General features: G+C 48.1%; 1 protein-coding gene across 1 annotated transcript in view; it reads right to left on the minus strand.

Moving 5' to 3' along the window:
* Window positions 1-7,915: 7,915 nt before the first annotated feature.
* LOC144595645 (scavenger receptor cysteine-rich domain-containing protein DMBT1-like) overlaps window positions 7,916-25,644 on the minus strand; it is a 100,920-nt gene continuing 83,191 nt past the window's right edge. Inside the window, exons 15-23 of the mRNA XM_078403221.1 lie at window positions 25,351-25,479; window positions 24,149-24,168; window positions 22,425-22,645; window positions 18,624-18,681; window positions 18,130-18,353; window positions 14,069-14,383; window positions 11,817-11,861; window positions 10,180-10,280; window positions 7,916-8,689 (exon numbers count right to left, since the gene is read on the minus strand). Coding sequence (XP_078259347.1) covers window positions 8,549-8,689; window positions 10,180-10,280; window positions 11,817-11,861; window positions 14,069-14,383; window positions 18,130-18,353; window positions 18,624-18,681; window positions 22,425-22,645; window positions 24,149-24,168; window positions 25,351-25,479 — 1,254 coding nt within the window. The 3' untranslated portion in view covers window positions 7,916-8,548. The remainder of the gene's footprint in view (window positions 8,690-10,179; window positions 10,281-11,816; window positions 11,862-14,068; window positions 14,384-18,129; window positions 18,354-18,623; window positions 18,682-22,424; window positions 22,646-24,148; window positions 24,169-25,350; window positions 25,480-25,644) is intronic.

The raw sequence follows: 25,644 nt of genomic DNA on the forward strand, positions 1-25,644 counted from the left end.
GGTTTTGACCGCCCTGATGCAGGGAGCTTCGACCGCCCCGACACGGGGGCTTCGATCGCCCCAACTTGGGAGCCACGATCACCGTGACCGCAGGGGCTTCGATCGCTCTGACGCGGGGGCTTTGACCGCCCCGACACGGGGGCTTCGATCGCCAGCTGCGGGAGGTTCGATCGCCCCGACTGCGGATGGTTCGACCGACCCCAACCGCGCGGGAGAATAAAAGAGGTAGAAGGTTGGACTTTATTGCCTTCCATCACAATGAGGAATATGGGGAATCCGCTGTGGTGGATGTTTATGTTAACTTTTATGGAGTTGTGTGTCTTATTGCTTATTTTTTAGAAGGGCTGTATGGTAATTTGAATTTCACTGTATCTTAATTGGTACACGTGACAATAAACTGACCTTGAAACCTTGAAATATTACTTGGTCTAGGAGCACTGGACTCACCTGTTTGCAGCCAGCAGCATTCACTTCCATGAATTTTCCAATAACATTTCAGGGCAAGGTGCTGCATTCAAATAAATGACTCGAATCATTTCACCTTCGTGAGGGGCGGCACGGTGGCGCAGCGGTAGAGTTGCTGCCTTACAGCGCTTGCAGCGCCAGAGACCCGGGTTCCATCCTGACTACGGGTGCTGTCTGTACGGAGTTTGTACGTTCTCCCCTTGACCGCATGGGTTTTCTCCAAGATCTTCGGCTTCCTCCCACACTCCAAAGACGTACAGGTTTGTAGGTTAATTGGCTTGGTATAAGTGTAAATCGTCCCTAGTGTGTGCAGGATAGTGTTGATGTGCGGGGATCGGGGGTAGGTGTGGATTCAGTGGGCCGAAGGGCCTGTTTCCATGTTGTATCTCTAAACTAAACTAAAGATGCATCAGAAACATTAGTTTACAACACGTTATTACTACGTACATTTTAGTTAGAGGCTGACTTATGGAAAATCACTCGACAGCTTTGGAGAAACTGAATTGGTACAGTATGTTAGCAGTAAATAGCATTCACTTCCATGAATTCTGCAATAATTTTTCGGGGCAAGGTACAACAATCTAATAAATGACTCCAATCGATACAGTGTCATCAAATACACCCGAATAGTTAGTTTACAATATATTAATACTAACTACTTCTTGGTATATAGCCTTTGCATGAAATATAACTACTGCTTTGGAAACACTGAATGCAGCAAACAACATTAATTTCCTTTCATCTTACAATAGATTTTCAGGGCAAGGTGCTACAATCAAATCAATGACTCCAGTGGATGCAGAGTGATGAAACACATCAGCAAAGGTAGTTTACAAAATGGTGTTACTTACTACCTTTTAGTTGATAGCCGTTGTGTGAAAGAACCGTTTTGGAAACAGTGATTGCCTGATTGCAGCAAGCAGCATTGATCTCCATACATCTTGAAATAACTTTTCAGTGTAAGGTGCTGCAATCAAACCAATGACTTCAATGTGTAGGAAATAACTGCAGATGCTGGTTTAAATCGAAGATAGACACAAACTGCTGGAGTAACTCAGCGGGACATGCAGCATCTCTGGAGAGAAGGAATGGATGACGTTGCGAGTCAAGATCCTTCTAGAGTCTGAAGAAGGGTCTCGACCTGAAACGTCACCCGTTCCTTCCCTCCAGAGATGCTGCCTGTCCTGCTGAGTGACTCCAGCATTTTGCGTCCACCTTTAGTTTAAAATACGTGTTACTTACTACAAGATAGATGGAAATGACTGCTGCTTTTCATTCAACGGCCATTAACTAAAAAGTACTTGGTAATAACGTATCTCATGAAGCTGAATTCATTGGAGTTGTTTATTTGATTGTAGCACCTTGCTCTAAAAAGTTTTTGGAAGATGCATGGAAATTCAAGCTGCATGCTGCAAACAGTGTTTCCTAAACAAGAGAGAATGCTTTCATCCAACGGTCATTAGCTGCTAAGTAGTTCATAATAACTTGCTTTTTAACTAACTTTTATGATGTATTACATGTATCTGAATCTATTGGAGTCGTTTATTTGATGGCACAGAAAGGTTATTGCAAGATGAATAGAAATGAATGCCGCTTGTCACAAAGTGTTTCCAGAGATACAGTAGGTTTCATTCAACAGTGGTTAACAAAAACGTAGCTGGTAATAACATATTGCAAAACAACTTTTCTGATGTCTCTCATAAAGCTGAATCAATTGGAATCATTCAATTCATTGTAGCATCGTGTCCTGAAAAATTATGGTAAGATGAGTGGAAATTAATGCTGCCTGCCGCTACCAGTGTTTCCAAAGCAGTAGTCATTGTTTGCATTCTACGACCATTAACTAATATTACTTGCAAAAACGTGTTGTAGACTAACGTTTCTGAAGTATCTCATGAATCACGGCAGTGGGCAGGGGTGACATTACGGACGTTTCATCTAGTGAGGCTATATAGGTGGAGCTGAGGAACAAGAAAGGGATAGGAGGTAGACACAAAATCAGTCTGAAGAAGTGTCTCGACCCGAAATGTCACCCATTCCTTCTCTCCGGAGATGCTGCCCGACCAGCTGAGTTACTCCAGCATTTTGTGTCTACCTTCGATTTAAACCAGCCTCAGCAGTTTTTTTTCCCTGAACAAGGAGGATGATCACATTGTTGGGGGTTTACTACAGACGCCCAAATAGTCTACGGGAATTAGAAGAGCAAATGTGCCAGGAGATTGCAGGCAGCTGCAGGTCTGATAATGCTGTCGTTGTAGGGGATTTTAATTTTCCCTACATTGACTGGGAATGTCATAGTGAGATAGGTTGAGACATTGTGGAGTTTGTCAAATGTGTTCAGGAAAGTTTCCTCTGGCAATATGTTGAGGGCCATACACAGGAGAGGGCAACGTTTGATTTAGTCTTGGGAAAGTGGGAAATTGAGGGGGGGGTTGCATGAAGTATTCGTGGACGAGCCTTTTGGGACCAGCGACCACTGTTCCGTTAGGTTTTAGATCATTACTAGACCAAGTGGACCCGTTGGGCCCAAACCTCTCCTGCACTGGTGCAGCACCCTGCCCACCCCCTCTCCTCAACCCCCCCTCCCTTCTCCCCCACTCCCCCCTTCCCCCCTCCTTCCCTCTCCCCTCCTTTTAAACTTTAAAATGTGATTAACTTAAAAAATATAAGACCGATTTCAATAAAACTACTTGCATTATCACTAAAGTGACAATGGTGAGTAAGGTGGGCCTAAAATTGTCGCGCTATCGTGTACCGTTTTGGCTGAAGTTCAGTCACAAACAAGATAACAAACAGAGTTTCAGTATATAAACATAGCACAAAAAGTAAGGAAATTTGTGTTTGGTAGATTATTTCTTTGTTGTAACAATGCTTCTTGGCAATAAATTTTATACCGTTGGAAAGCCTGTTTATTTCCCTTTTAAATGGTGCCACATTTGTAAGGAACATGCATTTGTGGGATGAGCAGCAGAGCTGAGTATATGGGTTGCGCCCATGAAAAATGTGCCAAATCTTCTCTGCCAATGCCAAACAGCTATTCTGCTGTTGCTATTGACTCTTGTTTTGAGCTTCTGGTACCCCCAGGTGCTGACAATCAGGTGCCTGATTGGCACCTGATTGGCAGCATCTGTGAGCATGGGCCCTGCTACAGTGGTCAGTAGGTGTCTGCTCCAAGAATCGGCATGCCACGTTTGACTGATCTGGATAGGGCCCGTGCGATAGGGCAACTTCAAGCTGGTGTTCCGCAAAACCAAGTTGCGGCATTATTTGGAGTGAGCCCTAGTACCATCTCCAAAGTGAAGGCCAAGTTCCATATAACGGGGGATGTCAGAGACAGGCCGCGAAGTGGGCGTCCCAAGAAGATGACACCCGAAGAAGACCGTTTCCTCACCCTGTCAGCACTTAGGAACCGTAGGCTGTCTTCTACAGATTTGCAGTCAAGGTTTGCAGGACGATATGGCCGACGGCTCTCTGCCCAGACAATTCGGAACAGACTGCACGCAGCCGATCTCCGGTCTCATAGGGCTGCCAGGAGGCCTGCCATGACTACCCTTCACCGTCAGGCCCGTTTGCGCTGGTGTCGGCAACACGTGCACTGGAACCTGAACATGTGGAGGAACGTTATGTTCAGCGATGAGTCCAGATTCTGCCTACGGCAGTTGGATCATAGGGTCAAAGTGTGGAGAAGACGCGGAGAACGCTATGCTGATTGCTGCACGATAGAGTAACATCTTTTGGTGGAGGCAGTTTGATGGTGTGGGGCGGCATCTCCCTCACTGGAAAAACGAGGCTTGTCATCATTGGAGGCAATCTCAATGCAGAGAGATATCGAGATGAGATTCTGCAACCAGTGGCAATCCCATATCTCCACAGTCTGGGACCGAACTCTATCCTCCAAGATGACAATGCTCGCCCCCACAGAGCAGGGTTTCTCAGAGACTACCTCCAGAATTTGGGAGTGGAGAGGATGGAATGGCCTGCCAGCAGTCCTGACCTCAACCCCATTGAACACTTGTGGGATCAGCTTGGGCGTGCTGTTCATGCCAGAGTGAGTGACCAACACAGCCACGTTGGCTGACTTGCGACAAATGCTGGTTGAAGAATGGGATGCCATCCCACAACAGTGTGTGACCAGGCTGGTGACCAGCATGAGGAGGTGGTGCCAGGCTGTTGTGGCTGTGTATGGTTCTTCCACACGCTACTGAGGCTCCTGTTTATTAAATGAATAAATTGTTAAATTGCCAATATGTCTTGTTTCTTCAGACTTCAATCATCCAATCCACCAAACAACACCGAACAAGTGTCAATGGCAGAATAAGCTGTTTGGCATTGGCAGAGAAGATTTGGCAGATTTTTCATGGGCGCAACCCACATACTCAGCTCTGCTACTCATCCCACAAATGCATGTTCCTTACAAATGTGGCACCATTTAAAAGGGAAATAAACAGGTTTTCCAACGGTATAAGATTTATTGCCAAGAAGCATTGTTACAACAAAGAAATAATCTACCAAACACAAATTTCCTTACTTTTTGTGCTATGTTTAGATGGATAGGGATGGAACGGTCCCACGAGTTAAAATGCTAAATTGGTGCAAGGCCAACTTTTAGGGTATGAGACAGGAACTCGCTTGAGTTGATTGGAGTAGGTTGGTTGATGGAATAGGAATGTCAGGAAAGTGGGATGTTATTAAAAGTGTGTGGCAAGAGTCCAGGACATGCACGTCCCTGTTAGAATGAAGGGCAAGGCAGGCGAACGTTAGGAAGCCTGGATGATGAGGGAGGCTTTGGTCAAGAGTAAGAAGGCATGGGACAGGTATAGGCAGCTGGGATCCAGTGTGTCCCTGCAGGAGTTTTGGGAACTAAGGAGTAAGCTAAAAAAGGAAATCAGAAGGGTAAAAGGGAGACTGGAGAGCACTCTGGCAGATAGCATTATGGATAATCCCAAGAGATTTTATAAGCACATTAAAGGGGAAAAGTGTAAGCAAAGAGAGAGTGGGACTCCTCAGGAATCAAAGTGGTCAACTCTGTGTGGAGCCTCTGGAGATGGGCATGGTCTTAAATTAGTGTTTCTCCTCTGTTTTTACCGTTGAGAAAGACGGGAGGATGGAGGAACTTGTGGTAGTCGCTGGAAGTGCCTTGAGAGCAGTCAATATTACGGTCAAAGAGGTGCTGAAGGCCCTGACGTGTACGAAGACACCCGGGTCTGATCAGATATATCCGAGGATACTGTGGGAAACTAGAGAGGAAATTGCAGGAGCCCTCGCGGATATTTACAATATACAGCCGAGGTGCCGGAAGACTGGAGGGTGACAAACGTTGTTCTTCTGTTTGAGAAGGGCTGCAAGGCAAAGGCTGGGAACTGCATGCCAGTAATCTTAACATCTGAAATAACATTCTAGTAAAAACAAACTGGAAGATCATCAACTAAGTGAAGGACACTCTTCGGTCTTCCTGAAACCTGATGGCCTCCCAAGCACAACAAGATGTCCTTCAGGGAATGTTGACAATTGGCGTCTTCCAAACCCCAGGAGGTTGAGACAACTCCAACGAGGCACCAAATGGAACGGAATGGAATACTTTATTGTCACATGTGACAAGGCCCAGTGCAATTCTTTGCTTGCATACCCAAGGTATACAAATGGGTGCTTCTCCAGTCTGAAGAAGGGTCTCGACCCGAAACGTCACCCATTCCTTCTCTCCAGAGATGCTGCCTGACCTGCTGAGTTACTCCAGCACTTTGTGAATAAATACCTTCAAGATATACAAATAGTCACCACATACGGCGCTGACAAAGTTACGAAGACGCCAGCTCCTCCTTTGTCCCTCCCCCCCCCAACTCCACAGCGGTTGCCCCAGGCCGGGTCCCATTGCCTATTGTTCTCCCCCTCTCATCCCCATTGTCCATTGTTCTCCCCATCCTTCCTACTCCCTCACGGCATTTCCCCCACGCTCTCATCGGCCGCCGACCGCGGGTGAACCCGTGAGGCTTCGCAGCCGGCTCGAGGCTTCACCACCACCAAGCCCCATCGCCGACAATGCTTCCAGTAATGATTCTCGTTGTCCATACTCATTCTCACCGAGCACCCAGCTAACAGGCAGAGGTTCTCTCCGAAGCCTGGTACACCCAATGGCAAGACTCTGTGAGTGAGGACCACCGTCTAGGTGCTAGGGTCCTTCCGCTGTGGGATATGGAGGGGCAGGGTCTGATGGGGTCACCCTCAAACAAGGGAATGAATCTCACCCCAGGGGACATGTGTGGCAAAGGTGTTTTGTATAAAGATAGGGGTGAACTGAACCATCCTACCACAACCAGAGAGCAGTCCTGAACTACTATCTACCTCATGGATGACCTTCGGACTATCTTTGATCGGACTTTACCTTCCACTAAATATTATTCTCTTGTCATATATCTGTACACTGTAAATGGCTCGATTGCAATCATGTTTCTGCTGACTGGACAGAACGCAATAAAAGATTTTCACTGTACCTCGGTACATGTGACAATAAACTGAACTGAACTGATAAACTGAACACTACTGTGCATGATACTAGTGAACGCAGAGAGGATGAGTATATCTGAAGAGGTTTTGCACCGTTTAAGTCTGAAAAAGAATTTTGGTGGTTATGGGATCGCTGAATGCTCAATGATTTGCTGAGTCCAGGAATTGCATTTTAAAACTTTTTATTCATGCACAACGTTATATGGCATTAGAGCAATGCGCTAAAATATCTGTAGACCTTAAATAAAAACTGAACATCTCATAGCAAACAAAACAAAGAAACTATGGATCTGTAACTAAAGGACTGAAGACTGAACGTAACTAGAGACTAAAGACACTGGACTATCACTCTTACAGTGTGCAGGAAGGAACTGCAGATGCTGGTTTAAACTGAAGATAGACACAATAAGCTGGAGTAACTCAGCGGGACAGGCAACATCTCTGGAGGAAAGGGATAGGTGACGTTTCAGGTCAAGACCCTTCTTCAGACTGAGTCAAGGGAAAGGGAAACGAGAGATATGTAGAGATACGGTGAAGTAGAGAGATATAGAACAATGTAGAATTCAAAGTGGTCTTGTTGAGTCTCATTGTCTCTCCTCGTTCTCACCTAACAAACAGCTAACAATGGCCTGTTTCCTTTATCATCATTACTTTTTTAGCATAGCTTTCATTAATTTGTTCTATATCTCTCTGCATCACCGTCCACTGTATATCTCTCATTTCCCTTTCCCCTGACTCTCAGTACGAAGAAGAGTCTCGACCTGAAACGTCACCTATTCCTTTTCTAAAGAGATGCAGTCTGACCCGCTGAGTTACTCCAGCATTTTGTGTCTAACACTCTGACAGAACTGACTCAGAATACACTGCTGAAAACCAAGCTTCCTTATCTATATATAGGGTGATTGATGCCCTTTGAATACAGCCATCCAGGATGGAAGCCACATCGGTTAACTTGCTGTGTGGCCATTCACGTCTCTCTGTAATTCACAGAGACACAGCTTTTGCCGCCCCCTGTCTTATCAGGGACAACGGTCCTGGGAGTCTCACATTGTGTAAGGTGCAAGCTCCCACAGTGGCAGGTACACATAGGTGACACTTCAGAGGCATTGGGATTACTGAGGCCCCATGTTGTATAAAGTTTTTGCTCACATTTTAACTTGATGTGTCTGCTGTCAAATACCTTCCGTCCGGTGACATTGGAGAACTCAATATCACCTTGTTGGTCCAGTTAACCTATAGAAGGGAACTTGATGGTGCAATTTTATATTCAAATACTACGACTATTATGTCTCCTGAGAGAGCTGTATACAGGCAGAGAGAGGATGGAGGGACATGGAGGATAGATCAAGTGCAGGCAAATGTGACTTCAAATTGCCAGAGATACAGTGGGCCAAAGGATCAACACTTGTGCCGTTGAGTTGTGTGAAGGTCGGTGTGGCCTTCACCAGTTACAGAGCAGGAAGGCGAGCAGGCAGAGAGAGGAGTTGCATGCAGACACGAGTGTGTGGGTGCGTGAAGCTGCAGCGGTGAGACGGCACTGGTGTGGAGGGGCAGGGGCTGGGGTACCCTGCGGGACTCCAGCTCAGTTGTGTTTGGGACACTCTGCTCTTTCAGCCCCACAGGGTGTGGCCTCCGCTCCGGCGCCTCTCTTCCGCTTCCTCTCTGGGTTCACATGGACGTCAAGGACGCTGTTTCCCGGGATGGATGACAGCAGAGAATCAATCTGCGGAAGACAGGAGAAAGGCAGAGATATCCACATAGTTTATTCACTCTCAATCGGTCCCAATGTCCCATGGGGAATATAGACATGGAATGGGTCATAGTCTGCACGGATTAATCACCCTCAGCGTGTCTCAGTGTCCCACAGAGAGAGGGACAGTGAGTGAGAGAAACAGCTAAAGAGACAGAGAGAAAGAGACCGAGAGGCAGACGGAGTGATAGCCAGAGAGAGAGTTGGCGGGAGAGAGAGAGAGGGAGAGAGAGTCAGAGGGAGTGAGAGAGAGTTGGAGAGGCCGAGAGACAGACAGCGAGAGAGCCAGAGAGAGAGTCAGAGGGAGAGAGAGAGAGAGAGAGTCAGAGGGAGTGAGAGAGAGTCAGTGGGAGGTTAGAGAGAGAGAGAGAGAGGGTCAGAGGGGGAGAGAGAGAGAGAGAGAGAGAGGGTCAGAGGGGGAGAGAGAGAGAGAGGGTCAGAGGGGGAGAGAGAGAGAGAGAGACTTCTGCGGCGCGGAAGAGTCCGTGTTCCACATGTACATGGAGTGTGTGAGGTTGCTGCCCCTGTATGAGTATCTGAAGGGGTTGCTCCTCAAGTTTTGGCTGCATTTCAGTCCTACGATCCTGGTGTTTGGGCTCGGGGCTGGGAGTGGGGAGGGCCGGTCAGGAGGGTGGGATTTCCCTGTCGGTTTGCTCCTGGGCCTGGCCAAGATGGCCATTCGCGGGTCCAGGCAGCGGGCGGTCGACGGTCTTGCCAGAGTCGGCTGCCTCCCCCTTTTCCGGGCCTACGTCCGTGCGCACGTGTCCCTAGAGAGGGAACATGCGGTGTCCACGGGGACTCTGGAGGCCTTCCGTGAACGCTGGTCACCGCAGGGGGTTGAGAGCATTGTAAATGATGAAGGCAACATGTTTTGTAACCTCTGAATGTGGTTTTGATGTGATGTATCATGCGTCTGTGCTGAATAAAGGAAGGGGGGGGGGGGGGAGGGAGGGAGAGAGAGAGAGAGAGAGAGAGAGAGAGAGAGAGAGAGAGAGAGGGAGAGGGAGAGGGAGAGAGGGAGAGGGGGAGGGGGAGGGGGAGGGGGAGGGAGAGGGAGAGAGAGAGAGAGAGAGAGAGAGAGAGAGAGAGAGAGAGAGAGAGAGAGAGAGAGAGAGAGAGAGAGAGAGAGAGAGAGAGATAGTTAGTTAGTTAGTTAGTTAGTTAGTTAGTTGTGTGTGTGTGTGTGTGTTGGGTTCACACGGATTGATATTAGTCACTGTGTCCCAGAGGGAGCTGGAGCGCGGGCGACTGAGAGACAGGAGTGGGGCACTTTGGCACAGATTGCTAACACTCAGTGTGTCCCAGTGTCCCACAGAGACAGCAGCTGTGAGGGAGAGGGAGGTGGCTTGGGTCACTGTCGGGACATGTTAATGACACTCGGTGTCCCAGAGAGAGAGAGAGAGAGAGAGAGAGAGAGACTTTGAGCGGGACGTGGAGCCAGCAACAGTGGGGAAGTTTCTCACCAGCCGATCCAATGCCTTGGTGACCTCCTGATCCGATGGACAGAGGTCACTGCCAACCAGGGTGAACTCGACCATTCCAGCGACCCGTGTTTTCTGCAGGTCTGGGCAGACGGAAAGGATCTGTCGTCACGGATTCTCCCAGCGCCCGTCACTTGCAACCCGATCTCTCCCCCTCTTCCATCTTCCCCAGTCCCATCACTCCGGGGCTCGGGGAAGCGTTGCCCCAGCTCTTTACCTGGCCCATTCCCCATTATGGCACCTACCTCCCGCTCCCCCACTCTCTGCCCCCCCCTACCCCTTCCCTCCCTCCTCACCCAATTTATGCACGGGTCCTGTTTTGTCCTGGTCTCTGCCCGTGTTGCACGATTCCCCAGCTCCCTCCTCCCGCGCCTTTCGTGCTGGACCAAGCGTTGGGAGGTTCTTGCGCTCAAACCCCCTCGTCCAAACCTTTCATACAGAACAGCTCAGCGCAGGAACAAAGGCAATTCTGCCCATCTTGTCCCTGATGATTGAACTAATGTCATCTACCCACACGTTTTCAAAACCCTTCAATTGTCTGCTTATCCACGTGCCTAACTAAAAGCTTCTTAAACACATGTCTGCCTCCACCACCACCACCCCTGGCAGTGCGTTCCAGGCACCCACCACTCTGTGTGAAAAATACCGTGCACCCGACATCTCTTTCAGACTTTGTCCCTCTTACCTCAAAGTTATGCCTCTTGCCTTTGGTATTTCCAAACTAGGAGAAAAAGATTCTGACTGTCTACCTATCCAAGGGTCTCATAATTTTATATACTTCTCCCAGGTCCCACCAATGCTCCAGAAAAAAGCAATCCGTGTTTGTCCAAATTTTCTTTCTCCCATACCTTCTCCAAAACCTCCACCTCCTTCCTGTAATGGTGCAACTCGACCTTACCTTCAGCTCTTCACCCCCACCCCCCCACCCCCACCCAATCCTCTACTTTCAGTCTAAAGATGGGACCCAACCCAAAATGTCACCTCTCCTTTTTCTCCAGATGCTGCTCGATCCAGTGAGTTGCTCCAGCACTTTGTATCCATCTTTGGTATAAACCAACAACTGTATTTCTTTGTTTTGACTCCAAATGCAGCCCGACCAACTTGCCCCATCTACACTGGTCCCACCTGCCCATAACTTGGCCCGTAACTCTCTAAACCTCTCCTGTCCATGTACGGTTATCCAGAGGGTAGACAAACTTGGATTGATTTCTCTGGAACGTTGGAGGTTGAGGAGAGACTTGATTGACTTTATAAAATGATGATAGGCCTAGATAGGGTCAACAGTCAGAACCTTTTTCCCAGGATGGCAATGACCTGCAATAGATGGCAACAAGGTGAGAGGGGGAAAGTTTATTGGAGATATGCAGGGCAGGTGTTTTCTACAGAGGGTGGTGGGGGCCTGGAACGCATTGCCGAAGATGGTGGTGGAGGCAGAGAAGATAGGGGTGTTTAAGATGCTTCCTATAGGCACATGGAGGGGCAAGGAAGAGAGGGATGTGGATCATGTGCAGGCAAAGGGATCAGTTTAACTTGGCATAATGTCCAGCACAAACATTGTGGGTCGATAGGCCAGTTCTTGTGCTGAACTCTTCTGTGCTCTATGTGTTTCTCCTGCCTACCTGTCTCCGTGAGGCAGCTTTTCTGAGCCAAGTTCCTGATGCGTCCTGAAAGGAAGAGAGAGGAGAGTCATCAGAGCCACGTCGGTGGTCTTTCGCAGCTTCTGCCCCAGGCTGAGGTCGAGGGAGAACACCTTGCCCCACGCTGGGCAATTTCAGATAATCTGCCGCTCCAGTGTGTCTCGGAATCAGCCGGTCATGAGGGGAATACAGAGGGTGAGTGTACAAGAAAGAAGTGCAAATGCTGGCTTGAAATCGAAGATAGACACAAAATGCTGGAGTAACTCAGCGGGACAGGCAGCACCTCCGGAGAGAAGGAATGGGGTGACGTTTCGGATCGAGACCCTTCTTCAGACTGAGCGTCAGGGGAGTCTCTGTACCGTCCACTCCCCTGACATCAATCTGAAGATGCGTCTCGAGCCGAAACATCACCCATTCCTTCTCTCCAGAGATGCTGCCTGTCCCGCTGAGTTACTCCAGCATTTTGTGTCTTATCTCGGGTGAATGTCCAGAGTCTTTTTCCCAGGGTATGTGAATCAAGGGCATAGATTTGAGTTCATAAATTCATAAGTTCTAGGAACAGAACGAGGTCACTCGGCCCATCAAGTCTACTCCGCCATTCAATTATGGTTGATCAAATTTGCTCTCTCAACCCCATTCTCCTGCCTTCTCCCCATAACCCCTGACATCCTTACCAATAAAGAATCTGTCAATCTCTGCCTTAAAAATATTCTCGGACTTGGCCTCCACAGCCTTTTGTGGTAATGAATCCCACAGATTTACCACCCTCTGGCTAAAGAAATTCTTCCTCATCTCCTTCCTAAAGGTACGGTGAAAAGGGAAAGGTTTAATACGAACCTGGAAGGCAACCTTCACGTATAGACGCGTAGGGTTTATGGAGGAAGTTGCCAGAGGAAGTGGCACAATAACAACATTAAAAGGGCACTCGGACAGAAAGTTAGATATAAATGGATTAGAGGGATAGGGGCCAATTGCAGTCAAATGACACTAACTTAGATGAGACACCTTGGTCAGGGTGGACAAGATGGGGCTGTTCCTGTGCTTTGGTACTCTAATGTTCGTCAGAGTTGTCCATTTCGGACCATGCCCACATAAGGTCATGATAGGAACAGAATTAGGCCATTCGGCCCTTCAAGTCTACTCTGCCATTCAATCATGGCTGATCTATCTCTCCCTCTCAACCACATTCTCCTGCCTTCATCCCATAACCCCTGACACCCGTATTAATCAATAATCTATCTATCTCTGCCATAAAAATATCCATTGACTTGGCCTCCACTGCCTTCTGTGACAAAGAATTTCACAGGTTCACCCACCTTCTGACTAAAGAAATTCTTCCACAACTACTTCCCAAAGGAACATCCTTTAAGTGTGAGGCTATGATCCTAGACTCTCCCGCTAATGGAAACAACCTTTCCACATCCACTCTATCCAAGCCTTTCACTATTCGGTAAGTTTCAATGAGGTCCTCCCTCAATAGACAATAGACAATAGGTGCAGGAGGAGGCCATTCGGCCCTTCGAGCCAGCACCGCCATTCAATGTGATCATGGCTGATCATTCTCAATCAGTACCCTGTTCCTGCCTTCTCCCCATACCCCCTGACTCCGCTATCCTTAAGAGCTCTATCTAGCTCTCTCTTGAATGCATTCAGAGAATTGGCCTCCACTGCCTTCTGAGGCAGAGAATTCCACAGATTCACAACTCTCTGACTGAAAAAGTTTTTCCTCATCTCAGTTCTAAATGGCCTACCCCTTATTCTTAAACTGTGGCCCCTTGTTCTGGACTCCCCCAACATTGGGAACATGTTTCCTGCCTCTAACGTGTCCAACGCCTTAATAATCTTATACGTTTCGATAAGATCTCCTCTCATCCTTCTAAATTCCAGAGTATACAAGCCTAGTCATCCCTCTAAACGCCAGCGAGCACAGGTCCAGTGCCATTAAACGCTCATCCCTGGTTCCACACATAAATCACCTCTTTGGTTCCTAAGGGCACAGAACCTTTTCCCAGCTGCCCTCTGGTTCCTGGCATAGAAACTCCTTTGCCTAACTTGTGAAGGATATTTCATAGCCTATCACTCCTGTCTTAAGTTCTCTCGTACCACTCCAATGTTCCTCCAGGGACTTCCTTGATTCGAGTTGCCTGCACCTGGACTGATAGGTGGTGCAAGAGAAACATGCAAGAACAGGCCGGAGATAAGTCACAGAGAGTACCAGCCCCACCCACACTCACCTGTGCAGGAGACTCCAGCGTACCCTCCGTGTGTGCAGTTATTCACCCACCATGGGCTGGCAGGACACTGGTTGAGGGCAGGCTCTGTCCCATTACACATCACCCCATCCAGAGAGAAGTTCCCACTGGCCTCTCCGTAGGAGGCATCTGTTGTTACTAACCGGGCCGCCCCACAGTTCAACACCCTGCAGACCACGTTCCCCGCATTGATATCCCAGCTCCTGCCGCAGACGGTGCCCCAGGTGGAGTTACGATAGACCTCCACTCTCCCGGAGCACATGTTGCTCCCATTCACCAGACGGACGGGCACCGGACCTGCAACAGAGGGGGGGGGGGGGGATGGGGTTAAACCTGCTGAGGCATTGCATGTAATTGTCAGCAGGGTAGCCAGCAGGTCGCTCTCTCCCCTCCTCACAGCGCAGGTGAGAGGGGGATGCTGCACAGCCACTCGAGAGCAAGACCGCCCGACAAAGCCTGACTCTTCCACAAACCTCAACTCCCACCCCAACAGACTCTGTGTCACACGGCACAGGGAAAGCCCCTTCAGCTGATGTCGCCCAAGGTGCTTCATCCACACCTGTCCCTTTTCCTGCTTTCTGTCAGTATCCCTGCAAACCTGTCCTATCCATTTATCCGTCCAGATGTCTTTTACATGTTGCTGTTTTTGCACCTGCCTCAACCACATCCTCTGACAGCTCTTTCCATACACCCACCACTCTCTGTGTGAAAAGGTTATTACCTCTCGGGTTCCTATTAAATCTTTTCCCTTTCACCTTCAATCTGTGCCCTCTACTTCACCCCACTCTCATGCCCTGGGACATATATTGTGATAGGACACAAAGAGCTGGAGTAGCCCAGCGGGCAGACAGCATCCCTGGAGAGATGGAATAGGTGATTTTTAAGGTCGAGACCCTTTTTCAGTCTCAAGAAGGGTCTCGACCCGAAACCTTTTCTCCAGAGATGCTGTCTGAGCCGCTGAGTTGCTCCAGCGTTTTGTGTCTATCTTCGGTTTAAATCGACATCTGCAGTTCCTTCCCACACATACGTTGCGATGTCCATGTTATCTGTGCCCCTTGGACCTCTTTCAGACCCTGCTCCCTTCGCTCCAGCTTATCCAGTCTTTCCTCTCCCTCTGAACTGCATGAATTTCCCCCCGGATGCACCAATTCTCTCTCATATCTCAGCTAATTGAGCTAATCATCTGCTGTTAATTCCCCGAGTGTGTCAGGAAGGGTTGGAGCCTGGGGGAGTTGACGGGAATGTGTGGAGAGTGATCTGAGATGAGTATGAGTGAATGGGTCAGTGCGGAGTCGGTGGGCAGAAGGGCCAGTTTCCCTGCTCTATCCTCCTGTTTGCCATCTATTATTTTCCCTTATTTTATCCAGTGTCTCCCTATTACTCAAACCCTTCAGTCCTGGTAAAATCCTCCTGAATCTTTTCTGCGCCCTTGGAACTACCAGACTACACACAATACTCAATAGACAATAGGTGCAGGAGGAGGCCATTCGGCCCTTCGAGCCAGCACCGCCTTTCAATGTGATCATGGCTGATCATTCTCAATCAGTATCCCGTTCCTGCCTTCTCCCCATAGCCTCTGACTCCGCTATCCTTAAGAGCTCTATCTGGCTCTCTCTTGAATGCATTCAGAGAATTGGCCTCCACTGCCTTCTGAGGCAAAGAATTCCACAGATTTACAACTCTCTGACTGAAAAAGTTTTTCCTCATCTCAGTTCTAAATGGCCTACCCCTTATTCTTAAACTGTGGCCCCTTATTCTGGACTCCCCCAACATTGGGAACATGTTTCCTGCCTCTAACGTGTCCAACCCCTTAATATCCAACCCCTGTTCTGATGTACTCCACGTACATCGGAACAGGTCCATTGGTCCACAATGCCTGTGCCCAAAGGTGATGTCAAGATAACCTATTCTCCTCTGCCTGCACATGGTCCATATTCTTATTCCCTCCAGATCCATCTGCTAATCTAAAAGCCTCTTGGTGAACTTCTGCACCCTCTCCAAAGCTTCCACGACCTTCCTGTCATGGGGCGAACCAGAATATAACACAAACTCCAAAAGCGGTCAAACTAAAGCCTTATAGAGCTACATCAAGACCTCCCACCTACTCTAGTCAAAGCCCTAACCGATGAAGGCAATTGTCAAGTCAAGTCAATTTTATTTGTATAGCACATTTAAACACAACCCACGTTGACCAAAGTGTTGTACATCAGTGCAGGTACTAAAAAAGAACATACAATGTCACACAAACCTAACAACACAGACATAAACAGTTTACAGCACCCCCTCAGAGGGCCTCATACGCTAGGGATAGTAGGTTTTGAGCCTGGACTTAAAGGAGTCGATGGAGGGGGCAGTTCTGATGGGGAGAGGGATGCTGTTCCACAGTCTAGGGGCTGCAACTGCAAAAGCGCGGTCACCCCTGAGCTTAAGCCTAGACCACGGGATAGTCAGTAGCCCCAAATCGGCTGACCTGAGGGACTCGGAGATAGAGTGGTGGGTTAGAAGATTTTTGATATGGGGGAGGGGGGGCAAGCCCGTTTAGGGCTTTGTATGTGAATAGGAGGAGCTTGAAATCGATTCTGTACCTTACTGGGAGCCAGTGGAGAGAGGCCAGAATCGGGGTGATGTGGTCCCTTTTACGGGTACCCGTCAGGAGTCTCGCTGCGGCGTTTTGGACCAATTGCAGGCGGGACAGAGATGATTGGCTGATCCCAGTGTATAGGGAGTTGAGTAGTCTAGGCGGGAGGAAATAAATGCGTGGATGATTTTTTCCAGATCGTCAAATCGGAGGAATGGTTTGATTTTAGCTATGGTACAAAGCTGGAACAAGCTGGCTTTTACCACAGAGTTGACTTGCTTGTCAAACTTAAAAGCGGAGTCAAAGGTTTTGACATGAGGTTTGACTAGGGTGGATAGGCTCCCAAAGTTGCAAGTTGTCCTTTTGATCCATCCATCCAACATTTTATGTCCTCAAGGCAGTGCATGAGGCTGATTAAATTTGACCGGTTGTTAGGTTTCAGGGGGAGATAAAGCTGTGTGTCATCAGCATAGCAGTGGAAAGAAATTGTGAAGGCAAGGGTCTCGACCGAAAACGGCACCCATTCCTTCTCTCTCTCGAGATGCTGCCTGTCCCGCTGAGTTACTCCAGCATTTTGTGTCTACCTTCGATTTAAACCAGCATCTACAGTTTTTTTTCATACACAATTGTGCCAAACGTTTTCTTCGCCACCCTGTCTGTCTGTGTTGCTACTTTCAAGGAATCGAGTACGTATTGCCCTGAGTCTCTTTGTCTACAACCTTCCCAGGGCCCTGCAATTTACTCTGTAAATGTTTCTCTGCTTTAACTTTCCAAAATGCATCAGTTTGCATTTGTCACAATTAAACTCCATCTGCCGGTCCTTGGCCCACTTTCCCAAAGTAGTTTTAGTTTTTAGTTTTAGAGATACAGCGCGGAAAAAAGCCCCTCGGCCCACCGAGTCCACGTCAACCAGCGATCACCAGTACAATTGTCCTATTCTACACACCAGAAGCCAATTTACCTATAAACCTGCACGTCTTTGGAGTGTGGGAGGGAACCGGAGCACCCGGAGAAAACCCACTCGATCACAAGGAGAACGTGCAAACTCCGTACAGACAGCACCTGCAGTCATATCACTGCAAACAACAACGGACGGGGCTTGTTCTTTTTCACACAGATGGGTGCCTGGCACGCGGTGTCAGATGTGGTGGTGGAGGCAGATGCTAAAGTGACATTTAAAAGACGTAAACCGTTGCTTTTAAACTTTTTTTCTGATTTATTTTAATAAAGAGAGTTGTTTGTAATCTGAAGTTTTCTTCTTCATTCACTGATCCGAAACCTTAATCATCCCTATGTTTAATTAGAGGCGCACATAAATTAGACAAATGTTATCCCCTGCATTCTGAAGTTCCATAGTCATAGCAAGACAGTGAACCAAGCTGCAAACAAAGATGGTAAGACTGGAGAGATAAGAGCACAAAGTTCAGTAGAAAATTTGCAACGTTCCCTCACCACCCACACTCACCTGAGCAGGAGACTTCAGCATCCTCACTGTGGTCACAGTTATTCACCCGCCATGGGCTGGCATGACACTGGTCGAGGGCAGGCTCTGTCCCGTTGCACTTCACCCCATACATCCTGATGTTCCCAGTGGCCTCTCCGTAGAATGCAGCTGTTGTTACTGACTGGGCCGCCCCACAGTTCAACACCCTGCAGACCACGTTCCCCGCATTGATATCCCAGCTCCTGCTGCAGACGGTGCCCCAGGTGGAGCTACGATAGACCTCCACTCTCCCGGAGCACATGTTGTTCCCATTCACCAGACGGACAGGCACCGGACCTGCAACACAGGGGGGTGAGGTTACATTTAGATTCAAGTCCTCAAAACTCACCTCGTAAATCTCCTTTAAACCTTGTCCTTCTCACCTTCAACCTGTGCCCTCTGGTATTTGACCAATCCATCCCAGGAATAAAGATCTGACTGCCTTGTAAATCTCCTTTAAACCTTCCCTGTCTTACCTGGCCCCAAGAGGGAATGAGGTGAAAATCAGAATCAAGTCATCATAAGCTTCTGAGGCTGGTGAAAGGGGAGTGTGAGACTCTGTAATAAGACGTGGTGCCAGGAGTGAGGGGAGTGGATTAGACAGGGTGGGATATTAATAGTCGAAGAAATTTCATATTGTTCCACCGAGTCACCCATTAGCATCTGCACTTCGGAGAAAACACTCCACATTCATCCACAATCCCCATATAACAAATACTCTTCATTGGAGGCAACAACCTCAACAAGCACTTGTTAACCTATGCTATCCCTGTACATCAATGCCCCCGAGGGTCCTGCCATTTTCTGTGTACTTCCCAGGTGCATTTGGTCTCTTGCAATGCATCACTTCGTTCTTGTACATTTAAGCTCCATCTGCCATATCTCTGCACTAATACACAACTAATCTATATCCTGCTGCATCCATTCACAACCTCCTTCAGTGCCCACAACTTCATCTAATTTGTGTGTTGTCTTAATTTATGGATACCATCACTTTCTGTTTCAATGTAAATTTCCAGACTCGAGCAAGGAAACCCCCTCCCCAAGGAAGGACCAGCCCCACCCACACTCACCTGAGCAGGAGACTCCAGCGTACTCTCCGTGTGGGCAGTTATTCACCTGCCATGGGCTGGCAGGACACTGGTCGAGGGCAGGCTCTGTCCCATTACACATCACCCCATCCAGCCAGATGTTCCCAGTGGCCTCTCCATAGGGGGCAGCTGTTGTTACTGACCGGGCCGCCCCACAGTTCAACACCCTGCAGACCACGTTCCCCGCATTGATATCCCAGCTCCTGCCGCAGACGGTGCCCCAGGTGGAAATACGATAGACCTCCACTCTCCCGGAGCACATGTTGTTCCCATTCACCAGACGGACGGGCACCGGACCTGCAACACAGGGGGGATGAGGTTAAATTTAGATTTAGCATCTCAAAACTTCCTTCGTAAATCTTCTTTAAATCGTCTGTTTCTTCTCTTAAACATCTGCCCTCTGGTATTTGACATTTCCATCTCAGGTAAAAAGATCTGACTGTCTACCCTGTCCTTGCTTCCCATTCATGTATAACCATTTATCAGGTTGAATCAGCCTCCAGCCAACACAATTCAAGTTTATCCAACATCTCCTTAGGGCTTATACTCCTTGGAGAACAAGAGGCTAAGGGGTCATAAGGTCACAAGTGAGGAATGGAATTAGGCCTTTCAGCCCATCAAGTCTACTCCGCCATTCAATCATGGCTGATCTATCTCTCCCTCCGAACCCCATTTTCATGCCTTCTCCCCTAACCTCTGACACCTGTACTAAACAAAAATCTATCTACCTCTGCCTTAAAAATATCCACTGACAAGACCTCTACACCCTTCTGTGGCAAAGAGTTCCATTTATTCACCACCTTCTGACTAAAGAAATTTCTCCTCATCTCCTTCCTAAAAGAATGTCCTTTAATTCTCAGGCTGTGACCTCTAGTTCTGGATTCTCCCACTAATGGAGACATCCTCTCTATCCTGGCCTTTCACTATTCTGTATGTTTCAATGAGGTCCTCCCTCATTCTTTCAAACTCCAGCGGGTATTTACCCAGTGCCGACAAACGCTCATCATAGGTCCACTTACTCATTCATGAGATCATTCTTGTAAACCTCCTCTGGACCATCTCCAGAGCCAGCACATCCTTCCTCAGATATGGTGCCCAAAATTGTTCACAATATTCCAAATGTGGCCTGCCCAGCGCCTTATAGAGCTTCAGCATTACATCCCTGTTCTTGTATACAAGCCCTCTTCAAATAAATGTTAGCATTGTGCTTGCTTTCTTTATTACCGATTCAACTTGCAGATTAATTTTTTGGGAATCCTGCACAAACACTCCCAAGTCCTTTCGCACCTCCGATTTCTGGATTCCCTCTATGCCATTATTCCTGCTACCAAAATGCACGGCTCCACACTTTGCTACACTATATTCCATCTGCCACTTCTCTGTCCACTCTCCCAACCTGTCCAAGTCCTTCTGCAGAGTCCCTGCTTTCTCTACACTACCTGCTCCTACACCTATTTTCGTATCACCCGCAAACTGGGGAGATCGTGAGGAAAATTGATAGGGTGAATGCAAATCATCTTTTCCCCAGGTTAGGGGAATCAAGAATTGGAGCAGACAGGTTGAAGTTGGGCTGACGAAGATTTAATAAGAACTTGATGGGCATCCCTTTCAAGCAGCAAGTGATTGGTCCATGGACTGAGCTAACAGACGGTATAGTTGCTGCAGGTACAATAACAGCATTTAAAGCTCTGAGCTTCTTGTGCTGCCACATTCAGGGGGCTGTGGATGATCCTCAAGATCGCCGTGTACATCAGTTATCTGAAGGGTACCATCATTTATTGCCTTCTTTTCTATAACAATGAACCTCATAAAATACACCAACACACACTTCTCTGCATTAATTGAAACATGCAATGTCTCTGCCTCAATCTACCACATTAGTGGGCAAAATTAGGGCACATGGTATTGGGGGTAGGGTGCTGACATGGATAGAAAATTGGTTGACAGACAGAAAGCAAAGAGTGGGGATAAATGGGTCCCTTTCGGAATGGCAGGCAGTGACCAGTGGGGTACCGCAAGGTTCGGTGCTGGGACCCCAGCTATTTACGATATACATTAATGACTTAGACGAAGGGATTAAAAGTACCATTAGCAAATTTGCAGATGATACTAAGCTGGGGGGTAGTGTGAGTTGTGAGGAAGATGCAATAAGGCTGCAGGGTGACTTGGACAGGTTGTGTGAGTGGGCGGATACATGGCAGATGCAGTTTAATGTAGATAAGTGTGAGGTTATTCACTTTGGAAGTAAGAATAGAAAGGCAGATTATCTGAATGGTGTCAAGTTAGGAGGAGGGGGAGTTCAACGAGATCTGGGTGTCCTAGTGCATCAGTCAATGAAAGGAAGCATGCAGGTACAGCAGGCAGTGAAGAAAGCCAATGGAATGTTGGCCTTCGTAACAAGAGGAGTTGAGTAGAGGAGCAAAGAGGTCCTTCTACAGTTGTACCGGGCCCTGGTGAGACCGCACCTGGAGTACTGTGTGCAGTTTTGGTCTCCAAATTTGAGGAAGGATATTCTTGCTATGGAGGGCGTGCAGCGTAGGTTCACTAGGTTAATTCCCGGAATGGCGGGACTGTCGTATGTTGAAAGGCTGGAGCGATTGGGCTTGTATACACTGGAATTTAGAAGGATGAGGGGGGATCTTATTGAAACATATAAGATAATTAGGGGATTGGACATTAGAGGCAGGAAACATGTTCCCAATGTTGGGGGAGTCCAGAACAAGGGGCCACAGTTTAAGAATAAGGGGTAGGCCATTTAGAACGGAGATGAGGAAGAACTTTTTCAGTCAGAGAGTGGTGAAGGTATGGAATTCACTGCCTCAGAAGGCAGTGGAGGCCAGTTCGTTGGATGCTTTCAAGAGAGAGCTGGATAGAGCTCTTAAGGATAGCGGAGTGAGGGGGTATGGGGAGAAGGCAGGAACGGGGTACTGATTGAGAGTGATCAGCCATGATCGCATTGAATGACGGTGCTGGCTCGAAGGGCTGAATGGCCTACTCCTGCACCTATTGTCTATTGTCAACCTGAAACCAGCGGACACAACCCGCTGTGTCCAAATCTCCCAGAGTCTGGAAACATTTCCTGCTCAAATATGTAACAACAAATGGAGCATCGGTTTCAGGTTTAAACCCCCAACACCGGCACAAAGTCCACTCTGCTGAGAGAGTACCAGCCCCACCCACACTCACCTGAGCAGTAGACTCCAGCGTACTCTCCGTGTGGGCAGTTATTCACCCGCCATGGGCTGGCAGGACACTGGTCGAGGGCAGGCTCTGTCCCGCTACAATTCACCCCATCCATCCAGATGTTCCCAGTGGCCTCTCCGTAGGAGGCAGCTGTTGTTACTGACCGGGCCGCCCCACAGTTCAACACCCTGCAGACCACGTTCCCCGCATTGATATCCCAGCTCCTGCCGCAGACGGTGCCCCAGGTGGAGTTACGATAGACCTCCACTCTCCCGGAGCACATGTTGTTCCCATTCACCAGACGGACGGGCACCGGACCTGCAACAGAGGGGGGGATGAGGCGAAAATTAGACATAACTTGTCAAATGGTGTCGAGAATTATGAAAAGTGACAGATTAGACTGTGTAATATGACTGGTGCTGGCAGTGAGAGGTGAGAGGGACAGATAATGGTCGAGGAAACTTCATATACGTCTACCTGGTAATGCCTCAGCCTCTGGTGATCTGGAGAAAACACTCTGAATATCCCCACAATATCCTCATCTATATACTAAAACTCTCGTTTGTTATCTTGTTTGTGACTGAACTTCAGCCTAAACAGTACACGATAGTGCCACAATTTTAGGCCCACCTTACTCACCATTGTCACTTTAGTGATAATGCAAGTAGTTTTATTGAAATCGGTCTTATATTTTTTAAGTTATTCACATTTTTAAGTTTAAAAGGAGGGGAGGGGAGGGGAGGATGGGGGAGTGGGGGAGAAGGGAGAGTGGATGGGGAGGGGTTGAGGAGAGAGGGGAGGGGGGGAGAGCAGGGTGCTGCACCAATGCAGGAGAGGTTTGGGCCCAACGGGTCTACTTGGTCTAGTAGCTAATATTCTCTCATCAAGTCAACATCTTCAAACTCTTGTTAACCCGCCCTACGACTCCGTATCTAACCTATAATGGGACAAACTGAAGACAGTATTCCAAACGTCATCTCACCGAAGTTTTATACAACTGCCCATGACGTACCGTTAATTATTCGCATTGCCCGACACGTGAAGGCAAGCACATCGTATGGTTAAAAACATCATATCGACTTCTGTGTTACATTCAAGGAGGTATAGACTTTCCACCAAGATCTCACTGCCCATCAATGTCCCCAATTATCATCACATTCATTGTGTGCTTGCCTCTTGCATTAGAAATGTTGGAACATCTCACCTCACCCTTGTCTGATTAAACTCTATCTGCGTGTTCCCTGCGCTAATTTAGACATTAATGCACCTTTCCGAACCTCCCTCACAGTCCACAACTACACTCATTTCCCCGATGTCTTGAAACAGTTTGTAGGAAAGCATTCAGAAAACAATGAAACATCTCATGTTTAAACCCCCAAAACCGGCACAAAGCCCACTCTGCTGAGAGAGTACCAGCCCCACCCACACTCACCTGAGCAGGAGACTCCAGCGTACTCTCCGTGTGGGCAGTTATTCACCCGCCATGGGCTGGCAGGACACTGGTCGAGGGCAGGCTCTGTCCCATTACACATCACCCCATCCAGCCAGATGTTCCCAGTGGCCTCTCCGTAGGAGGCAGCTGTTGTTACTGACCGGGCGTCCCCACAGTTCAACACCCAGCAGACCACGTTCCCCGCATTGATATCCCAGCTCCTGCCGCAGACGGTGCCCCAGGTGGAGTTACGATAGACCTCCACTCTCCCGGAGCACATGTTATTCCCATTCACCAGACGGACGGGCACCGGACCTGCAACACAGGGGGGATGGGGTTAAAATTAGACATACTTTCTCACATGGTGCCGAGAATTATGGAAGGGAAAGAATAGACGGTGTAATATGATGGTGCTGGTAGTAAGCAAGAATGGAATAGATTGAGCGGGACAGTAATGGTCGAGGACATTTAATAGACTTCTATCTGGTAACCCCTCAGTCTCCGGCGATCTGGAGAAAACACTCTGAGTTTACCCACAATATCCCAGTAGCTAATATTCTCTAATCAAGTCAACATCTTGAAACTCTTGTTAACTCTCTCCAGCCACTCCGCATTTGTCCAGTAATGGGACAAACTGCAGACAATACTCCTAAGGTCACCTCACCAAAGTTTTATACAACTGCCAATGACGTCCCGTCATTTATACTCATTGTCCCGACCCATGAAGGCAAGCCCATCGTACGCTTTCCATAACATCCTATCTACTTCTGTGTTACATTCAAGGAGGTACAGACTTTCCACCAAGATCTCACTGCACATCTATGTCCCCAATTGTCATCCCATTCAGTGTGTACTTCCCTCTTGCAATGTGGCGGGGTGGGGGGGGAGTGGACATGGGAGGAGAGGGTGCTGCACCAATGCAGGAGAGTTTTGGGCCCAACGTGTCCACTTGGTCTAGTAACTTCTCAAATGGTGTCGAAAATTATGGAAGGGAAAGAATAGACTGTGTAATATGACAGTGCTGGCAGTGAGGAAGAGTGGAATAGATTGAGCGGAACAGTAATGGTCGTGGACATTTTATCCACTTCTATCCGGTAACCCCTCAGTCTCCGGCGATCTGGAGAAAACACTCTGAGTTTACCCACAATATCCCAGTAGCTTATATTCCCTCATTAAGTCAACATCTTGAAACTCTTGTTAACTCTCTCCAGCCACTCCGCATTTGTCCAGTAATGGGACAAACTGCAGACAATACTCCTACAGTCACCTCACCAAAGTTTTATACAACTGCCAATGACATCCCTTCATTTATACTCATTGCCCCGACCCATGAAGGATAGCACATCGTACGCTTTCCATAAAATCCTATCTACTTTTGTGTCACTTTTAGTGAGGTACAGACTTTCCACCAAGATCTCACTGCACATCTATGTCCCCGATTGTCATCACATTAATTGTGTACTTCCCTCTTGCATTAGAAATGCTGCAACATCTCACCTCACTCTTGCCTGAATTAAACTCTATCTGCCTATTTCCATCTTGCCCTAATTGAAACTTAGCTATGATCCATTGATTCCTATCACCACCTTCCTCACTGCCCACATCTACACTCATTTCCCCGATGACCTAAATCATTTTAGCAAAACACTCAAGAACAAATGGAAAGTTAGTTTCAGGTTTAAACCCCCAACACCGGCACAAAGCCCACTCTGCTGAGAGAGTACCAGCCCCACCCACACTCACCTGAGCAGGAGACTCCAGCGTACTCTCCGTGTGTGCAGTTATTCGCCC

Source organism: Rhinoraja longicauda, chromosome 7, assembly GCF_053455715.1.
Source record: "Rhinoraja longicauda isolate Sanriku21f chromosome 7, sRhiLon1.1, whole genome shotgun sequence".
Taxonomy (NCBI): domain Eukaryota; kingdom Metazoa; phylum Chordata; class Chondrichthyes; order Rajiformes; family Arhynchobatidae; genus Rhinoraja; species Rhinoraja longicauda.